The following is a 19,620-nucleotide window of genomic DNA, read 5'->3' as shown; positions in this document are numbered from 1 at the left end:
GGTGTTTAACATTGTTTGCTTCTGATCTTTCTAAATAAACTCAGCCTATTTTTATTTGTGAAGAGCTTAGCAAGCCATTAAACTGTGACCTTATTCTTACTTCATAAATGTCCTCAGTACCAGAATCTTCCAGATATGTCCAGCTCTCTCCAGTTGGCTGGCACAAAAAAAAAAGCATTTCTAGTAGTCAATATGTTACAAGGTTTTGCATACTTGTAGCTATGGGCCAATGTAGCAATACAATTTTATTGACTGCACTGGCTCATGTAGATCTTATCAAGGTGGAACTGTAAGAGTGCATGTGCGGCATATCTGTAACACATACACACACATTTATTAATGATAATATTTTCTTCCATATGCCTGTGCCTGTCTGGACAAAGTGAACAAACTGCTCCTGCTACACATAACTAGGAAGTCAGGGTTGCTTCACGATTAGGTGGAAGGTTATCAAGAGCTTTTGGCCTTGAGGCTCGGAGATCAGCTTTGCTCTTGGTCTCCCTCAACCTTGGGACCAGGCACATGCGCTAGCTGTTCTGGCCAGGAGTGATGGGCATTGTGGTCCAACACTTCTTGAAGGCACCAGGCCTGAAAGGAAGTGGCTCTTCCGTAGGCCAGCTAATGAACAGGGGTGGGAGGCGACGGGCTCACCCCTGCACCGCAAGTTTCAGATCTTCCGAACAAGGCCGTCTCCTGCTTCAGGGCGGTGGGGCGACCCGGGCTGCGTAAGCCCCAGCGCCAGCCTTCTGCTGAGGTCTGTCGCAATTCAGAGCTACGCCTTCCCGGGCGGGTGTTGCTTTAGGTCTGCCGCGGCACCACGCCCTGAAGTCAAACTCGCAGGGTCAGGTGAACGCAGCTCTGCACGAACATGTCAGGTCGGCCTCCGCCCCTTTCCTGCGCGCCCCTGAATTCTCCTGCTCTCAGAGGGCCGGCGGCTCCGCACGCGCTGATTCCCGCTTCCTTCCGAAGGGGTGTTCTAGGACGCCGGTAAGCAGGAGCCTGAACCCCGCCGGGCTCGTTGGTTTATTTATGAGGAGGCTGCCTTCACCGTTTTCTCCCTGCTTCTCGAGCGCGGGATTTGTCGGTTTCCACTAACGTCTCCGCTCCCAAGGATTAACTCTTTTTCTGCAGAGCTGCACTTTAGCGCACGCGCCGGGACCATAAACCTCCTAGCGCTAAGGATGGATAAACTGGGCATTGAATGGGCTCGCGGGGACAACGGAGCTGCTTGCCAGGGTGCCTAGCTTTTGTTCCCCCTTCAGGGCTTATTTTGGGGGGCGGTGGGGGGGGAAGAGAAGGCTGTCTTTCCTTGGGGAAGGCCTTTATTCCATCTTCACTCCTGTAACCCAGCAACAACCGTCCTCCAATCAGCTTTGTTCAATGGCAGGAGTGCAATTTGCTAGCAATCCTTTCTTCCTTCTCCCCTGGAACTGCCCTCCTTAGCATCTTTTCAGGGGGCTGGATCTCCTCTCTCAGACTGCCAGCTTCAACTCTTGTATTAGGTGGAGGACCTGAAAAATAGACCTGTGAGGAGGTGATGTGGCATCTCTTTGAGGGAGTGGCTCTCTCTGAAAACTGTCAAATTGTGCAGAGTGTTGAAAGGAAAAGGGGACAGCTGGAACTGTCACTGCAGAGTGGAAGGAGTTAAAGATGGCCCAACTGATGCTTCAGAAAGCAGGCTGCATGTAGGCAACATGTCTGCTGGATATGTGCAAGGTATTACCATTTGCCTAGCAAGGACCACTGAATCTTTGGGGATTTCCCTGACCACACCTATTTCAGATTTACTAACAAATCCTTACCTAGAATCCTGAGGTGGTTAGATTGGTGGGGATTTGGGGGAACCCAGTTTTATTTTTAAACTACCAAGCAATTGCAAATGTTGTCTAGCCCTATAATGGAAAGGCAAACTCATAGTTCCTCAATTCAGAAAGGTAATTGTGGGTGTGTGTAGTTCCTTGTTCTCTGTGGGAATTCTTAACTAATGTTTGTTGACTGCTGTGTATTCTTGTTTGCCAGGCTATTAAGGATCTACAGTAGTATGCTGTGAGACTGAACAGTGAAGAGACAGCAGCAGGCTGTAAACTGGTGAGAACTTCAAAGTGTGCTGTGAGCATTGAAGAGAATCAAGAGGGGTTGGCAACCTGCAGGTCCACAGCCGATCCTACTCTTCCTGTAGGCCCTGGGACTGGAGCTCCTGGAAGCTCTGACTGTTTTCCTTTGACATCCAACTGGTCAACCATTGGCTAGGTGTTAGGGAACAGATTACTGCTAATGGTATTTGAGAATCAGCTGCTCTCAGCTGGACCTCACTAAGATGGGAAGTGGGTGAGGCTTCCCACCTCTCCTAGTGGCCATTAGCAGCAGGAAACTGCAATCTTAAGCAGCTTCACTAGTTAGAGGGGAGGAAAGCTTTTCCAGTTGCCTCTCTTGAGGCAGCCTTCTTGTTCTCCCTTGTCTTCTAACAGTTGTGCTCCACTCTGCTGGTTTGCTGCTGCTCACCACAGCAGGGAAGCAGTGCTCCTGAGCAGGTCTCTGGGTGGGCCTGGAGATTAGGAGGATGAGTGTGTCTGTGTCCATGTGTGCAGTCCTCCACCTGTAGTCAAATTCCCAGCTGTGTAGTAAGTGTAATGCAAAGCCATTTGTGTACCTACTTGATCTACGGATCCTATTTGTGTGTTGGAAAAATGTTACATTAAATACATATAAGATAATGTTTGATGTAAGGGGACAGGCAGGTCAGTTTGTCCTGATTTTTCCTGTTTAGAAAAAGAGAGGGAAGTGATATAAATTGTGATGTACATTTCTCTATTCCTGCATATTTGTTGTTTATTGCTAAAAAGGGTAGATCTTATCAGGTACAAATGGCAAGGAGAAGATTTGGGGTAGACTTTGGAATACAATTTTTAAGATATAACTATCTGGCAGAGGAACAGATTGCTGCAGGAAATCATTGGGGTTGTTTTATGTATTTAGCAGAGGCTGGATGGCCATCTGTCAACTAGAGTCTTTCATTAGGGGAGAATTGGTCTAGAATGATCACCCAAGCCTTTTCCAACTCTTTCTAGATGGATTTTGAATATGGTGCAACAGGTATTACTTAATGTGTATGATAGAGAGGGCAGCAGATACACTGTGCAAAGACAATCTATAGCCCAAGTTAGAGTAGGAATCTGGCCATAGGCATACTGTAATTCCACCCATCCACCTTTGTGATTCCTGAATGCTTCAGAGAATTTGGGGATGAGTTCAAAGCATACGTGTATGATTGCAGTTATCAGTCTATATTTGGTTCAGCTGCTGTGATTTACAGATAGAAAGTGTGCCTTACAATACCCACTTGATTTTGCCAAAGAAGGTGTCCAGTTGCACAAATCTGTCTAGGTAGGGATTATCTTCTCTTTCCAAACAAAACATCCTACAAAGCTTTTGTGGAGTAGGAATACCTTTCGAAAAGTTGTGCCAAATCTGAAGATACTTTCACTGGAAATATCTTCACCTTCAGACAGGTTTTTTTTTTTAAAGTGATCAAATCTAGAAATATTTCTGCAAGGTTGCTAGAGTGATTGTAGCCCTATTTTATCTTATGTCATGTCTCCTTGAAATGTAAGCCTGCCTTCTGGAACAATCACCACCACCACCACCACCACCACCCAGATTCATATGCCTCCCCTTATTTAAATGACCCTTTAAAACCTGGCTCTTCCCCCAGTAGCTAGAGTGGGTGGTGGACCTTTTGTGATAATTGGTCTGGTAGAGTTTGTGTTACTTTTCCGGATGTTTGTTTTTGTATCACTTTGTATTTGTTTTAAACTATTTCATCTTGTATACCATCCAGAGTCATGATGGAGCTGGACAGCCTACAAGTTTAATAAATAAATATATCCTCAGACGTATTCACATTTTAAACATAGCTTATGTCCATTAAGGCTGGAAGGTTATTTACTTTACCAATATAATGAATCAGTGTTTGTGGAACTGCCCAAAAAGGGAGTTAACACACTAAGTGCTAATCCACAAAAATATAACACTCCCTCTGTTAAGACAAATTACTAATAATATATCTAATGAAATTTGTAATCAAGTAATACTTGTGTCAAAACCATGGCATGAAATTACTGATGAATCTCCACTACATTTAACATAATTGTTAAGCATCTGTTCGTCTATTGAACTTTTTAGGCTTTTAGACTTTTCAGATTTTATGGGGGAAATACATGGTCTGTAACCATGTTCAAGGATTATGTGGTCTCTCTGCAGTGTACTCAGTGCTCATCACATGGCCCAAACCCTATCATTTCACCATATCTGAAGGGTTGCTTGAATTTGTGGAATGTTTATTGCATTGGTAGAACATCTCTCTGTCTATTCTGAAACAAATCCCATTGTATCTAATGGAACCAATTTCCAGACACTGTAAGTGTGTATAGCTTCCAGAATTCCCAACATATCTTGAAAGTGCTAGATTGCAGAAGGCTGCTGTATAGGACTGCAATCAAAATGTTAATTTATCTTATTTCTTATTGTAAAGGAAGCTTTAAGTCTAGTACAAATAAAACTGGTGGAAAATCAGTGTTACTGGCTGGATATTTGGTGGTGTGCCAAAGAGATCATGTAATGGCTCCATCACAGTTGGTTTCTGCAGTCAACAAGTTATATTTAGAAGCAGTTTGGTATATTTCTGAGAAGGTGAACCATCAGTTCAGTTTATACATTAATAACCCCATAACAGTCTGTTCCTCTAGCTGGAGCAATCTGAAGGAATCAGCATATGAGTTGGTTTAAATATGTAGCTTCAGTGAAGCTATGAGTCCAGAATCAGTGCTGGATTTAGGCATAAGCTAACAAGCTACAGCTTAGGGCCTCACAAAATTTCAGATTTATTTATTTTTTGCTCTTAGAATTTTATGTGGCTTTTATGTGTACTGTAGTTTTAAAAATCTTGTGTAGGAATTTTTTATGAGTAGTTTTAAAATGGCTTTATATGTAAGTAAAAGGCATATATATGTTTTCAATTTTTTTTGTGGCAACTCAGGGTCCTGTTTTACTATGCACCTTTGTGAGACCTTCTGGTGTAACTTTTTAACAAGTGGCCTCTAAGCTTTATACAGCTTAGGGCCTGGCCAGATCTAAATCCAGCACTGTCCAGAATGTTAAAATATGCTGCTGTACTGATGTGAATGAATATTGGGAACCTGTGTGTGGTCCTACCTTGTGTGTGGTAATCATATGAACTCTTTCCCATAGTTTTATTCAGTGCTAAGAATCCAGAAACTCACATTTCACCAAGAATAAATATAGTTGGACTTATTGGCTTCACAAGATAATTAAGCAAAACAGAGTATATTTTATCGGATTGAAAGTGTCATGAATGCTCTGTGCTGCAGTGCAGCTTTCCCCAACCTGGTGCCCTGTAGGTAGGTTAGGGCTCCAATTCCTAGAATTCTCACCAACCTATCATGATGGCTGGGAATATGGAAATTGGAGTTCCAACATATTGTAGAGAAGGTTGGTTTACTGTTTCATCATTGAGGACTGTTCAACACACGGAAGTTATCACTTGCTGTTGCAGTAACTGAATTATGAACATTCATGGGGAAATGTTATATACATCATTCCTTAATACAGTACCCTGTATAAGAGTTGGACTATAACTCTCATCATTCCCTTCTAGCATAGCCGTTAATTCTACTTGGAAGTGAAGGGAGTTGTAGCCCAATAGAACTGGAGGATATAAGATGGGAGGACTTACCCATCTTTATACAGTGTGCTGATTCATGAGTTGCCTGAAGCTTTGATTTACATAATCATGGAAAGGCACAATTGCAATATATAGACCATTGTTTACAAATCACATTTGTAACACATTCAATAGGCCAAAATTAAAGAAACCACATTATTGCATAGGGCATTATGTGGACTAGGCCAGTAAGTTCACATCCAAGGAGGGACCCAATCTCAGAACCATGCTGACTTCCTGATGGCATCTCTCGTGTTCTCAGAGATGTAAAAGCTAATGTGTTTGTTATGGATCAGATACTGTTTATTTTTAAATGAGAAAAAAACAAAAAAAGTTGAGGGCTTCATTTTTATTTTTCCTTTTCCATTCCTTGAAATAACTTTAGATAAAATAATTGGGTTATTGCAGTTTATTTCCCATTTGTATCTAGTAATACAATAAATAGGTCTCTCAGACTTGTTTCTGATGGAATATAACTGGTATTCACCAAAGGATTTAGAGTATCATTTCATTTTAAAGGCATGTTAGTCCTGTTGAATCACTAGGAAAGTAGCAGAGCTTTGTTTCCAGGGAAATCAAGAAGAATCTGACACATAAAAATGACTGTAGAAAAGGATTAGGGAAAGGAAGCAGAACAAAAGTTGTAATGCCATAGTTCTTTGGTGGAATAAGGCAGGCTTCGCCAACCTGGTGCTTTCTGGGTTAGGAAATGCAAGAATCAAAAACATTTGGAGATCTCCAGTTGGGGAAGGGTGGAGCAAAACCCCCAATCAGCTTGACAGACACCATGGCTAATATCAAGCTTATGGCCTCCTCTTGCTGCTAGATTTCCAGCCTGTACTGGGCAAAACTCAGATGAGTTGATTAAATTCACCTGATAAATGGTATATAAGTTTTGTATTTTTAAAATGCCATGAATCTGTGTGTTTAGGTATTTAAAAATACAAATAACACCTTAAGCAGAGTAAACACAGGATTTCTATATGGTTTGTTGGCATGGCATATAATACAGTAATGATTATGATGCTATCCATTCAATTGTGTCCAATTCTTGGTGATTCTACGGACCAGCTTTCTCCACATTTTCTGATCTTGCATGGCTTCTTTTAGTTGTTTGAGGCTCTGGCTGGTGTCAGAGCATAATATAGTATGGTGTGCATATTATACAGGAAACGTACCTGTTTTCCTCTTAGCTATTGTGGACTGTATGATAACTATAGTCCACAACAGCCATAATTGTAGTCTTTTAGTCAGTGTTGTAATGAAGAGCTATGATGTAAATGAAATTTAATAGTTTCCCAGATTTTCAGATATCACCCTTTGCAGCCTATATGCTATATGCCCTGGTTTGGCCACACCATTCTCTAGTTTCCCATGTTGGGTGGGGAAACTTGCACAGGGTTTCTTATATTCAAGCCAGTGTGAATACATCTTTTCTCTGTGACCAAGAAACCTGAAAGAGAACAGTTCCAGACCAGGCACTGTAGAAGCTTTTATTTGACTTTCAGTGGAAACAAATGGGAGTCTTCCTATTCAGACTAGAGTCATTGGGAGTTGGGCAGCATACACATTTGATAAACAAATATTGGGGAAGGGAAAGTTGGCTTGTTTGGACTTCTCCTTTTTATTTATGTCAGATCACCCTGCTGAGGAATATTATTATTAGATTTTTATTATACTTACATAGCTCCGAGAATCAAGATTATATAGGAATTTTTTTTCTGCTTCAAGCTTCCTACTGCCTATCTGGAATACACTGTATGCATTTGGTGTTTGAGTGTAGCAGCAGTTGGGAAATCTTCTAGTATGCACCTAGTAGTATCCTTCCTGAGCTGATACAAGTGATCTCAGACTCCCCTTTGTCTCCTCTGTGATCATTCAAGAGAACATGAATATTAAGGCTTCTGGCTCCAGGTACTGCAGAATTTCATTCCTGCCATGATAATCATGAGCACGTCCATTATCTGTCTGATTCAACACTTAAGATGTATGGTAGAATTTGGTTTTCTTTATTGAGTAGGAGGGAGAAAACTTTCAGCAAAGACTTTTCGGCCTGTCCCTTGTCAGGATCAGGTTTTCCTGTTGAGTTTTAACCATAACTCTCTTCCTTTGAAAGGGCAACGGGGGCTGTTTGTAGGATATGCAGACTGTAGCTGATGGATTCTGAAGATTTTTTTCTTCTGGTATTACCAGTGCTTTTGTTAAATCCCTGACCCATTTTCAGCATTAGACATGGTTCAAGTACTTGGCATAAATCAGTTTGTTTGGTTCCTGAGCTGAAGACAGTGAAGTGCATGGAGCTATTTAGAACACCTTTGGTGAAAATTTGAAGTAAACACACTTTATTTGAAAGTGTGCTCCTAACACCCTACTAAAGGCAAGTTTAACCATTATATTCTTTGCTATGTTTCTGCTAAGAAAATCTCCCTTTTGAACCTTTTTGTCTTTGGGGAAAATTCCGTCTTACTTCTAATGGACAATTTCTTCACAAAGTAGTTACCAGGTTCAGAGAAGAGGTTTTACTGAGGACATCAAAATGGGGTAAAAGAGTTAATTTCTCACTATGAGTACATTGTACCCATTATTAATCAGGGCAACCTCAACTGACGCTATTTGCGGGCCAGATGCAGATATATTTGAGTTACTTGTAGTTTGATTTTAATTTTTCATATCTGCTGCCTTTTGGTTTGCTTTTTCTTTTGCTTGCAGCAAACACCACACACAAAAATGGAACTAAACATTCCAAGTATGGTCAAAAGGTGAAACAGTATTACTAGTAGGAGTACTATACTTTCACATAAGATTCTAGGATGAAACAAGCAAGAAAAAAGGAAGCAATCTTTTGTTCTGTGGAGCTCTTGATTAAAATTTCAACATCAAAAATGGCAACAGAAGGCAAAGAAGAAGAAAAAGAGGAAAGTAATATGGGTGTGAGCAGTTGCAACTTTTTAGGGCTTACTGTATTTCAAGTGGAGATGAGGACCTGAGATCAAACAGAAGACCTGTGAAATGAATCACATGGAGTAACTATATCAAGCCTGCAGTCAAGTATTTGTGGAATGGCATCTAATATGGGGGTCTTTTCCCCCCATGCCTCGTTAATCTAGTTGAAAAATATGTGATTTAGAAATGGATGATGCATGTCAGATGAAGAGCTACTTGTATGTATGTCAAGACATCATAGATGCTGCATCCCCTATGCTGTTTCTGCCTATTTTGGCTGACAAAGACCAACGTCTATCAGGATTGCTTGACATTTCCAAATCTGTCAGTTCAGAAGCAGAGACAGTTTTTCTTACTCTTGAAAGCAAGTGTGGAAGTAAACAATAGTTCTTTGTTACTGTCTCCATGCTACCTCTTCCTGCCAAGCTTGCCATTATGGAGGTTTCCTACCTGACAAGTCCTCTTTCTTATGAGAAAAAATCAGTCTCTTTTCCCCCTCCTTCTCTTTGCTTGACACTTTTTCTTGTCTCGCTTCTCCTCTCAGCTAATCCCTCCCTGTGCTCTGAATCTGCCAGCTTTTTTTGGGGGGGGGGGGTCACTCATACTTATTGGGAGATGTGGCAGCCTTTGGAATTACATTATCTATGAAAAGGCTATATCTGGAGTTGAAAAATAGGATGTGGCTCCCTGGCAGCAGGGATTGATCATGGAGAGAATTTCATTCTCCAGCAGCTTTTCCTTCATGGCAGTGACTGATTATTTATGCTTGTGGCATTTCACTGCAAATGTGAATACTGAATTGGAATGACTACAGGCTAGTAAGATTCCTGAAACATCAGCATCTTGGAGTACAAGCCATATGGCAAAATAGGATCTTATCTGATTGCTTAAGGTTCAGGTATGCATTTTTCTATTTACTTAGTAGGTCCATATCCAATTAGGAATTAAAATTATATCACGTATTTAATTCACTGCTTTAAATGTGTTTGTTTTATGCTTTTTCTAAGAAAGCAGGGAGATGCAAGTATATTCCAGCAATGTTGAAACCTAATATTTAATGCATGAGAAACAAAAGAGGTAACTGGCTGGTTTGATGCAGTTGCTCAGGATTCTCTGAAATGCAAGATCCATGCTCATTATTGGAAACAAGGTTTTAAAATTTGTATTTTGTGCATTTTTAAAAAAAACACACGATATTCTATTATTTAAAATTGTACCCAATTATCTGGCATCGGCTGTTGATTAAAATAGTTTTGGGAAGTGCAAAGCAACTGTTACTGGTTATATTGTTAAATACATGGCTGTTGAAGATGGCACCAATAAATCCATGAGTGCATTTGAAGTGTATCTTTCCAAACCAGGTAGGTGCTGTATCTGCAGGTGCAACTGCCTTATTTGAGAATTCACTGAATGTGTGATTTGGTTCTGGTAAGCTTTGTTGGATGCATACTTGAAGTAGTAGTAACCCACAAATGAAATCCTAATCCTTAGTCCAAACTCAATTAGACTTTGAGTCAGAGGGGAATATTACTGCTAATTATAACTATCAAGTTCTTCATTCATTAATTTGTCTTCAAAGAATCCAAAATTAAGCAAGTACTCTTTCTTGGGGAAGTGAAAGCAAGATAAAAACAGGTGGGCCAGGATCCAAAAATAAGCTACTTGAACCCAAGGGAGTTGTAAATTTTGAGAAACTGTGAGTAGCAGCCTGCCTAAACTCTCCAACATACTAAAAAGTTTTTTGGGACTCTCGAAAGCATGATAATGAGTCACTAAAAAGCAAAACAAAAAACAAGGTAGTACAAATTACTCTGGATGAACCAAAGTTCTGCTGAATTTTAAAAGTCTTACTCCAAGGTCAGTGGGTCTAAGAATTCTTCTACTGCACAGACAAGATTGCTGCCCCCTTTGTCATGGGGCTTCCAGTGGTCTTCATACACTGAGCCAATTCATAGCAGTGAATCAATTCAATCACAGAAAACACAGTGGAAACAGATTTGCTGTGTGGTGGGTCGCTTCCCACTGGTGAAATTGTCTACCTCTTTCTGTCTCATTTGTGGGAATTCCCCTCCCCTTCTGAAATGATGGTACTATAGCCACTTACTGCTATTCTGATGGGGAGCCTTATCTCTGTGCAATGGCCATTTTTTGGTTGGGGAGGCTGATTTTTTTCCCCTTCACAGCAAAAAAAAAAAAAGCTCTGACTTATTAGCCAGTTCAGTTCAATCTATCATGGAAGCTTGCATACCGTTTTGTAAATTGACTTGCTTCATCCAGGTGCCCTGTGATGTGTTAAATTGGAACTTTAACACATCTAGAAGTAACTAGATTTGGAAAAAATGTTGCTGTTAAGTTAGTTTAATGAGAGCACTGCTTTAACTTGGGTTTTGGATTTATTACACTGACACTGTTAAATGGTTAATGCATGTATTTTATACTGAAGATATTTCCTGGTTGTTTGTTGTGAATTCTGGGTAACTTTCAATAATTCAGTCATGTAAATTAAGTCAAAATACAGTACTGCTATTGTCATTTTGTTCTTACTGTTACCAGAAACATAGAAGTCCATGTTTAGGCTCTAGACAGAGTAGTTCTCTACATCATGGTAGTGTGACCATCTTTTACTTACGAAGCCTAATAAAAAGGTATAACCTTTAGCCTTTTCCATTTGGAATAAATCATTTGGCAGAATTTCTTCTATTAAGCTGCTCTAGTCAAGACTTGGATGGCCTAATTGCTTCAGAGGCATTAGAATGCAGTCATATCTTTGTGTTTCATTAACAAGGTGATATGTCACACAGGCAGTATGAAGAGACAGGGAACATCTATTATTATTATTATTATTATTATTATTATTATTATTCAAATTTTGCTACCGCTCATCTCCCCCAAAAGGGGGACTCTGGGCGGTTTACAATAAAATCAATAAAATCAAGACTATAATAACAATTAACATCTATAAAAACAATTACAGATATAAAATGCAATAAATAAGTATAAAAACATGTCAAAGAAACATTTATTTACTCAGTTTATATCCTGCCTTTCCCCCAGAAGTCAGTGTCTACTTAGCTCACAGTTGTTAAAACTCAGTCAGCTGGTTAGAGTTATATAGTACTGACTGTTTTATTATTAGGAACTTAGGGTTGCATTAGTACAGCCTATGGTTGTAACTCTAGGATATTGGATAAAGTTATGTGATAACAAGGTATGCTGTTTAAAGAGGAACATAGTGATTAATGTGCCAATAATGTGCCTTGGACCTCACTAAACTTTGATAAGATACATAGATCAGCCTTGTCCAACCTACACCTCCCAGATATTTTAAACTACAGTTTTTAGAATTCATAGCTGGCTGAGAATTTTAGCAGCTGTAATCCTGTGTATCTGGAGGATGTTGGATCGGAGAAAGCTTTTGTGTATTTTGGATCATGCAAAACAGCTGCAGAATGAGCTAGGATTACCCTGATGAGCTTGCAGTTTTGCCAGTCAAATGAGCTCACTAGTCACAACTGTTAATTCAGTAGTTTGCTTTTAAGAACATTGGGCAGGATTTGGTGGTTCTTTCTGCCAGTGTTTGCCTTTTGGCAAACCATTTGGATATTTCTGTGTCAGATCTCCTCAGGTCTAGAATTCATTTTAAAAGAGGGCAATTCCACTTTGCCCCTAAACAATTAAAATTGTCTCTCTGTGTATCTTAAATTGCATAGTTATTAAATTTGGGATCTTTTGTGAGCAGGTAATTATTCAGCGGTTTTAGATGCTGCTGGCCTCAGAAAATAGGGCAGTGTAGAATATTTTACTTGAAGTAATGGTATGCACTCCTTTTGCTCACATTAATATAGAATGCAATTGTGTTAGAAAGCATGACACTGAAGTGTGATAGGTAATGCAAATATTGCTAAAACAAGTCTAACTGCTGCAGTACAAATTATTCCTACTATATTCAGCTATATCTCTGACCCAAATTTAGAGCAAAAATATCCATACTCTGGTAGTATGCAGGCTCGAGAGAGCTTCTTGTGAAGTTGAAAAGCTGGGCAGACAGCTGAAATCTGCTAAATGCGGAAAAGCTCTGCAAGAAGCTTTTGGTTGTTTGGTTGGAGGATAAATATCAAATGTTTTTATAGCACAATGTTAACCTAAGGCTGTGTTGTATATAAATATCTGTACTGAAGCCCAAGAATAGGCAGGCTTTTTGAGCTCATCTGAATTCTGAAAACATATTGTGAGTGTGCTTACAAAATGGTTGCCACCGCGAGGCTCACCTAGTTATAAAATGGCTGCTGTTGTCAACCTTTGGAAATTTCTCTATCTTCCCAATTTCTCTTTTTCTCAGAGCAAGTGGGTATCCTTTCAAACAAAGGTTGGAGCTGTAGCCTCTTCTCATCATCATCTTATCATATTTGTAGACAGCCCCAACTGTGAGATAGGTGCTGGGCGGTGTAGAACAAATTAGAAATAGCACAAACACATTAGAAGAAAACAACACATGCATATGAAGTTGGGATGCCCACAGTCAGTCAATTACAGTCAAAGGTGCAATGAAATTAAAATGTTTTAGCTGTTTTCTGGAAAGCATTTTCATTTTGTAAAAATGCCTATGGAGCTTTATGTAGACCGAAGGTCTGCTTTTATATACAGGTAATGCTAGAAACTGGCACTTTGCTTTCCTACAATCAGCATCTCATTTATCATGTTTATCATTAAAGCTCAGGTAGGGATGAGGCCTGAGAGGCACCAAGCACCTGCTGGCACATTGGTACCATGAGTACTATGCCTCTTACCCCTTCCAACCCAAGTAGTATTAACAGAAGATTAGGTCTGGGGCCTTTTCAGCTGATCAGTGTATAGGGCAGCAAATACGAAATTACTCATCTGGTATAATTCAAACATCTTCCAATGTATCCAAATGCAGTACCTTGCTACCAGGGAAATGCCATTCTTTGCTAGGCAAGGCACAGCCTTTGACAATGCAGTACAGGTCATCCTTGCTTAATGACCACAATTGGGACTGGAATTTTGGTTGCTAAATGAAGCGGTCATTAAGCAAATCTGACCCAATTGTACGACCTTTTTTGTGGTGGTGGTTAAGAAAATTACCATGGGTGTTAAGCAAGCCACATGGTCATTAAGTGAATCATGTGGTTCCCCATTGATTTTGCTTGCCAGAAGCAAAGGTGGGAAGGTTGAAAATGGTGATCACATGACCATGGGATGCTGTGACAGTCATAAATATGAACTGGTTGCTAAGTGCTCAAATTGTGATCATGTGACCGCAGACACACCACACAGACATAAGTGTGAGGACCGGTTGCAAGTCAGTTTTCCCAGCGCTGTCGTAAGTCTGAACCATCAGTAAACAAATGGTTGTTAAGTGAGGACTACCTGTATAGGGAAAGATACAAGAATATCAGAAAATGTTTTTGGGTTATTACAGTTCTGCAACCCACAGTTGTCATTGAGTAAAAACAAATGGACCGGCTTACTACATTGAGAGAGTGGTAGAAGAGCAATTAATATTATAACATGCATAGTAATGACAATAATAGCAACAATAAATGTACTAATTATTAAAAAGTGAATTTGTTCCTCTCCAGGCCCTAGTTCATGAACCTGGCTGACATTTATGGAACAAAGGATTTTTTTTAAAATGACAGGTTGGGGAAGCTATTTCTTTGATTGGTTTATAGAAAGAACCAAAATCACAGAGAGCAGGATTAATCGTCTTCCACTCACATAAACAGCAGCATCAGAAGATAGGAACTTTGCATCAGCAGTCATTTCGGATTAATACTTGAAGATAGGGTGGTTCAAGGAAAAGAACATGCACTTCTATATAGGCTGTAAACAGTGACTCAGTTATTAATTAAAGGAATATGTAATCTGTTCACTTGGTCACTTTATTTGCACCCCAATAGCGAAAGGCAGCACTTACTAATCCGTAAGACTAATACCATGTTAAATTCTAGGTTGTAGAAATGGGGATTGTGCTGGTTGCTTTGTTTTACCAACATGCATAATCCTGAGTATGAAAACATAAATCTCAGTAACGTGATTGCTTTAGAGTACCTTATTCTTCTGTTTTTCTGTGCTGGCAGGCCTAGTGGATTATTATTGTGATTCATTTTCTGAAAGAAGTGAGAAATTTAAGAGAGGGAAACATAATAATAAGCACTGATAGCCCAAATAAGCCGGTTGGGGGACCATGGGCCAGTCTCTCAGCCCAACTCACCTCACAGGGTGGTTGTTGTGGGGAAAGGAGGAGGAGGAGGGAGTATTCGGTATGTTCCCCGCCTTGAGTTATTTATAAAAACAATAAAGGCGGGATAGAAATAAATAAATAAATAAAATTATATCTGATGTGGACTTTTAAAATGTTGACTTATTCTTATTTTTTCAACAAATTAAGGCTCTTTATTTTTCAGATATATTTATCTTTTTAAGCTATATGTATTCCTCCTACTCTGCAGTTCTTTAGGAGACCGCACAGGGCTGGGTTTCCTTCCTTGGGCTTCCAATGGTTCACTGTTCCAAGCTCTCAGAGCTAAATGAGAGAGACTGTGAGATGCGGAATAAAACCCTTTATATGTGTTATTTTAATTAGAATAAACTTGGTTTAGGAAAAAAAAATAGGTAAAAGGAGCCCAAATTATACAGAAAGAGAAAGACATCAGGGAAACAAGCCTAATAGTCTCAGTTAAATCTTGCCATATTCATAGCCACTAAAACCACTAAATTAAAAGCTGTTGGCCTAATCCGGCAAGGAGGAACCACAGATGCAGGGTGGCATCTGTGATGTTGTTCTGCTTTCTGCTGACCTAGACTAACAACTTCTAATGGGGATGTGGTTCTCAGATGGGGTCAGTAGGTGCTACATGCTGTGAGTTGCTTGCAACTGATGCTGGATAAAGTCCCAGAAACTCCAGTGCATTTGTTCTTTCTCATTCAGGCACAATGTTTCGCAAGAAGAAAAAGAAGCGACCTGAGATCTCTGCTCCCCAGAATTTTGAGCATCGTGTACACACATCATTTGATCCAAAGGAAGGGAAGTTTATTGGCTTGCCACCTCAATGGCAAAATATTTTGGACACTCTGAAAAGGCCCAAACCTGTTGTAGACCCTTCAAGGATTACCCGGGTACAGCTTCAGCCTATGAAGGTAAGAAATAAATATTAGCACTCCTCAGAACACTTTCTAATCATCTGATACATGTGCAGTGTCTTCCCCTGCCCCCAATCAGGGTACTCCATGCATTTTTACCTGTTAGTATTCATGGTAGAAATATGCAGATACAAGCAAGAGCTGAATCCTGGAAAAAGATTGCTGGAGAGGTGAACCAGAACTTCATCAATCTTCAATATTATTCATACAGTATAATGTTTGGGGAAGTTTCTGGCAAATGTTTTCCAGTGGCGGATCTCTGTGTTAGTCTGTTACAGCAAACCAGGAAAGACCTGTGTATTGTCTGAAAGCTAAAACATTGGTTATGGTAGTCTTTCCCATATGGTGTTTTTTGAGTATGTTGGGCCTGCAACTCCCCAGAATTGGTACTTTTGGCTAAATGGTGGGAATCTTGAGAACTGTAGTCTCAACACATGGGGAGGCTGAATTATGGCATTGACTAGACTTCATCTCATGCCGAAGAAGCAGTCTACTTTTAATGTGGATTTATCTGCATGCTATATTATGCTTGTACTGGATCAAATTAAAAAAGCCTTAAGCCTTTTTTTTTTTGCTGTGTAGAAGGAAGAGTAGAGTCCACCCATTCTGTGCATTCAGTATGGGTGGATATGCTTCTACTAATTTCCTCTTCTTAGGATATGGGGGAAGGGAGACTTGGGGATAGATACTAGTGGCTGTCCTGCCCTTCTCTCTATTTTTTTCCTGAAATAGTTGAGACTATCATTTCCACTGTATCTTTGTATTTTAGGGTGTTAGTTCCATGGCTGCTTTTATCTAGCATGTGTAATTTTGTATTATAATTTTAGACTGGTTGTATATGTTTCTATGATTTATGGCATTTTTCCCATGATTGTAAACCATTTAGTCTGTGATTGGGACAGCAAGATACATTTGAGAAAGAAAGTAGGCAGGCTGGCAGGCTATATAAGATGATTGTATCCACTGCATGTGTAACAACCATCAGGAATAGGGCTAATCTCCCCTTATTTTGAAGGGAATTTCATGACCAGGATATTGATATTGGAAATTGCCTCCTATTTCACCATCAGACTTTATTGGTGGTGGGACATATAATTGTTTTGACAATACAAACTAGCTGGCAATAGTATGGGAACTGTTGCAGTGGCATGTAGGTTGCAATTGCTGGGCATGCTGCTTAAGCCCTCTAAAAAATGCCCTTCAGCTGCATTTCCAAAAGATTTGGAGAGCTTTCTTTCTTATCTCAATTTGCAAGTTTTCCCCAGAATGGTTTCCATTCTAGTGCAGTTTGTTACATCTCAACTATTTAGATATTTGTCTGCTTTGTACGTTGCTTTTAATCATGCTTTGTTGACTAAGTCACAGTTGATCAGGTTCAAGCCATAAGGCATGGTTTACAAATCAGAATGGTGAGTTTTACATAAAATGCTAAGTTACCAGGCAATTTGTTTGTTTATGGATTACCTCAATGCGTAAACCTATCCATTATCTCAGTCCATATAGGAAAAAAATGTGTAAAGCAATCTAAGATGTATATTCAAATTTGTTCTGCTGTGTTAACTTAAACATTGTCACTAGGGGAGATTATGGCTTTGAATAAAGTGGAAGTGATAAAGTAATTCCTGACAAAGAGACTCCATATTTCATCCATTTTACTCCTGCATTTTGCTTTTCATGGTAAGAAGCCCAACCTATCTGCTTGTACCAGTTGTCTAAATCAGGAGGTGACTGACAGACCAAATCACATTGTTGACAAAAAGAACAGAGCCAAACAAAGGTGCATATTTACACACATACTGTGATGTTGCCATTACCCATCTGGCAGAAGAAGGAAGATCTAATATTTTGTTTCTAAGACATTTTGTAGTTCCTTGCTGCCTGTTTTACAGTTGTCTGGAACTGTATACAGCCTTTCTCAAAAATGGCTAGAATAGACACAGAGAGATTAAGAGTCACGTTTCTGTGAGATGGGCAGCATATAAATATGATAGATAAATATATAAATACATAATAAAATAAAAGGGTTTTAGGATTGGGCTTTGAATGCTGCTAGAGAAGAAGTTTCAGAGATTTCATACATAACAGGACATCTTTGAAGCAGCAGCACCTCCAAATTGTTTCAGAACAGAGTAAGCCAGATGCTGGTGTTTAGAAGATTGTTTAATGGGTGACAGTTCCTCCTCTCTGGCATTTCAGGGAAAAACTGAAGTAAGCCAATCTGCCTGGAGGAGTAACTCTCCTCCATTTTGGATCGTAATAGTCACAGATTCCCAGAGATCCTTCTCTCTGGAGAATGCATGAATCAGTTTTTATATATATATAAAAGTGAACTTGACTATGGTTAGATTTCCATTTTCTAGTATCTACGTACTGTGGGTCAGGCTTGGAGAGCTGGTGACATGACAGCCCCTAGCTGAAAGACTTATTAGGTTGAGTTTAGACCACCATTTCTACCATTCTTGCAAAGTATTTGGGGGCGGGGTGTTTTTGTTTTTAACCCAGGCTGGCAATATAAACCAGGGTATTTTGGAGGTTTTGCTAGGATGCCATACCTTACTGATGGACTATGAAATGATGGATGAGTTATATGTGGCACATTTCTGATATTGGATGAGTTAACTATAACATTAACATTACAGTTAACTGTAACTGTGTGAATGTGCTATCGCAGACCAGACATTGTGTTGAGAAGTTTCCATTCACCAGGCCATCTTCTTATACTTTCTAATCAAGGCATTTCATATGCTTAGGTGAGTATTACTGAGTAAGAAAACAGTGGCTGGATTCAAATACTATGTTAAGTCATAACTTGTTTCGTTTGTTTAGTGTGATATGTAACTTTAACTATTTTGAGTTGGAAATAGATTACCATTATGCTGAACCAAGATACTGTTGTGTGTCAAATTAGCATGATGTGTAAACCCAGCCATTGAGAGCTGTGTTGACTTTTATTTATTTATTTGATTTATATCCCACCCTTTTTATTTACTATTATAAATAATCTATCTATCTATCTATCTATCTATCTATCTATCTATCTATCTATCTATCTATCTATCTATCTATCTATCTATCTATCTCCAGGTGGTATACATAATGCTCACACCTCCTGTTTTCCCCACAAAACTGCTCTGTGAGGTAGATTGGGCTGAGAGAGAATGACTAGCCCAGAGTCACCCAGCCAGGTTTCATGCCTATGGGAGGACTAGAGCCCATGTCCCTGTATTTCCTGTGAGAGAGAATAGAATGAACGACATTATTCTTAAGTAACCAGTGGTGTCTATTGCTTACAGAAAAAACACAGACCTGTATAATGTCGTCTTATCATTTTAATCATTAGCAAGCAGCACATAGATAAGACAGATCTTCTGAGTTAACAAAGGTCTATCCAATCACCTTCAGGGTTCTAATTCGAAGTTTCATTTGATTATTTGAAAATAAATTGGCAAAAACATTTTAAAATTAAATGAAAATTATCCCTTATAGGTAGTCCTCGTTTAGCAACCATTCGCAGTTATGACCATGATGAAAAAGTAACTTTACAATCAGTCCTTACATTTATGACCTTCGCAGGTCTGTAAAGCAAAGGAAAGCTGAAGTAAGATCATAAGCACAGAAGCAGTTTCACTTAGCAATTGCTTTGCTTCATGACTGAATTTCCAGTCCCAATTGTGGTCGCTAAACAACTACTTGCATTTCTAATTATCCATATATGGATACAGTTCCTAAATGAATCCTGCACCTAAAATATAGCATATTCATACCTTCAAGAA

At 39.5% G+C, this 19,620-nt stretch overlaps 1 protein-coding gene across 1 annotated transcript in view; it reads left to right on the top strand.

Annotated features, from left to right (window-relative positions):
- Positions 1 to 793: 793 nt before the first annotated feature.
- The window catches only part of PAK6 (p21 (RAC1) activated kinase 6), a 41,636-nt gene continuing 22,809 nt past the window's right edge, over positions 794 to 19,620 (top strand). Inside the window, exons 1-3 of the mRNA XM_063289964.1 lie at positions 794 to 987; positions 2,020 to 2,088; positions 15,636 to 15,844. Coding sequence (XP_063146034.1) covers positions 15,641 to 15,844 — 204 coding nt within the window. The 5' untranslated portion in view covers positions 794 to 987; positions 2,020 to 2,088; positions 15,636 to 15,640. The remainder of the gene's footprint in view (positions 988 to 2,019; positions 2,089 to 15,635; positions 15,845 to 19,620) is intronic.

This window comes from Candoia aspera, chromosome 1 (genome assembly GCF_035149785.1).
Source record: "Candoia aspera isolate rCanAsp1 chromosome 1, rCanAsp1.hap2, whole genome shotgun sequence".
Lineage (NCBI taxonomy): Eukaryota > Metazoa > Chordata > Lepidosauria > Squamata > Boidae > Candoia > Candoia aspera.
This window is presented reverse-complemented; position numbering and strand designations above follow the sequence as displayed.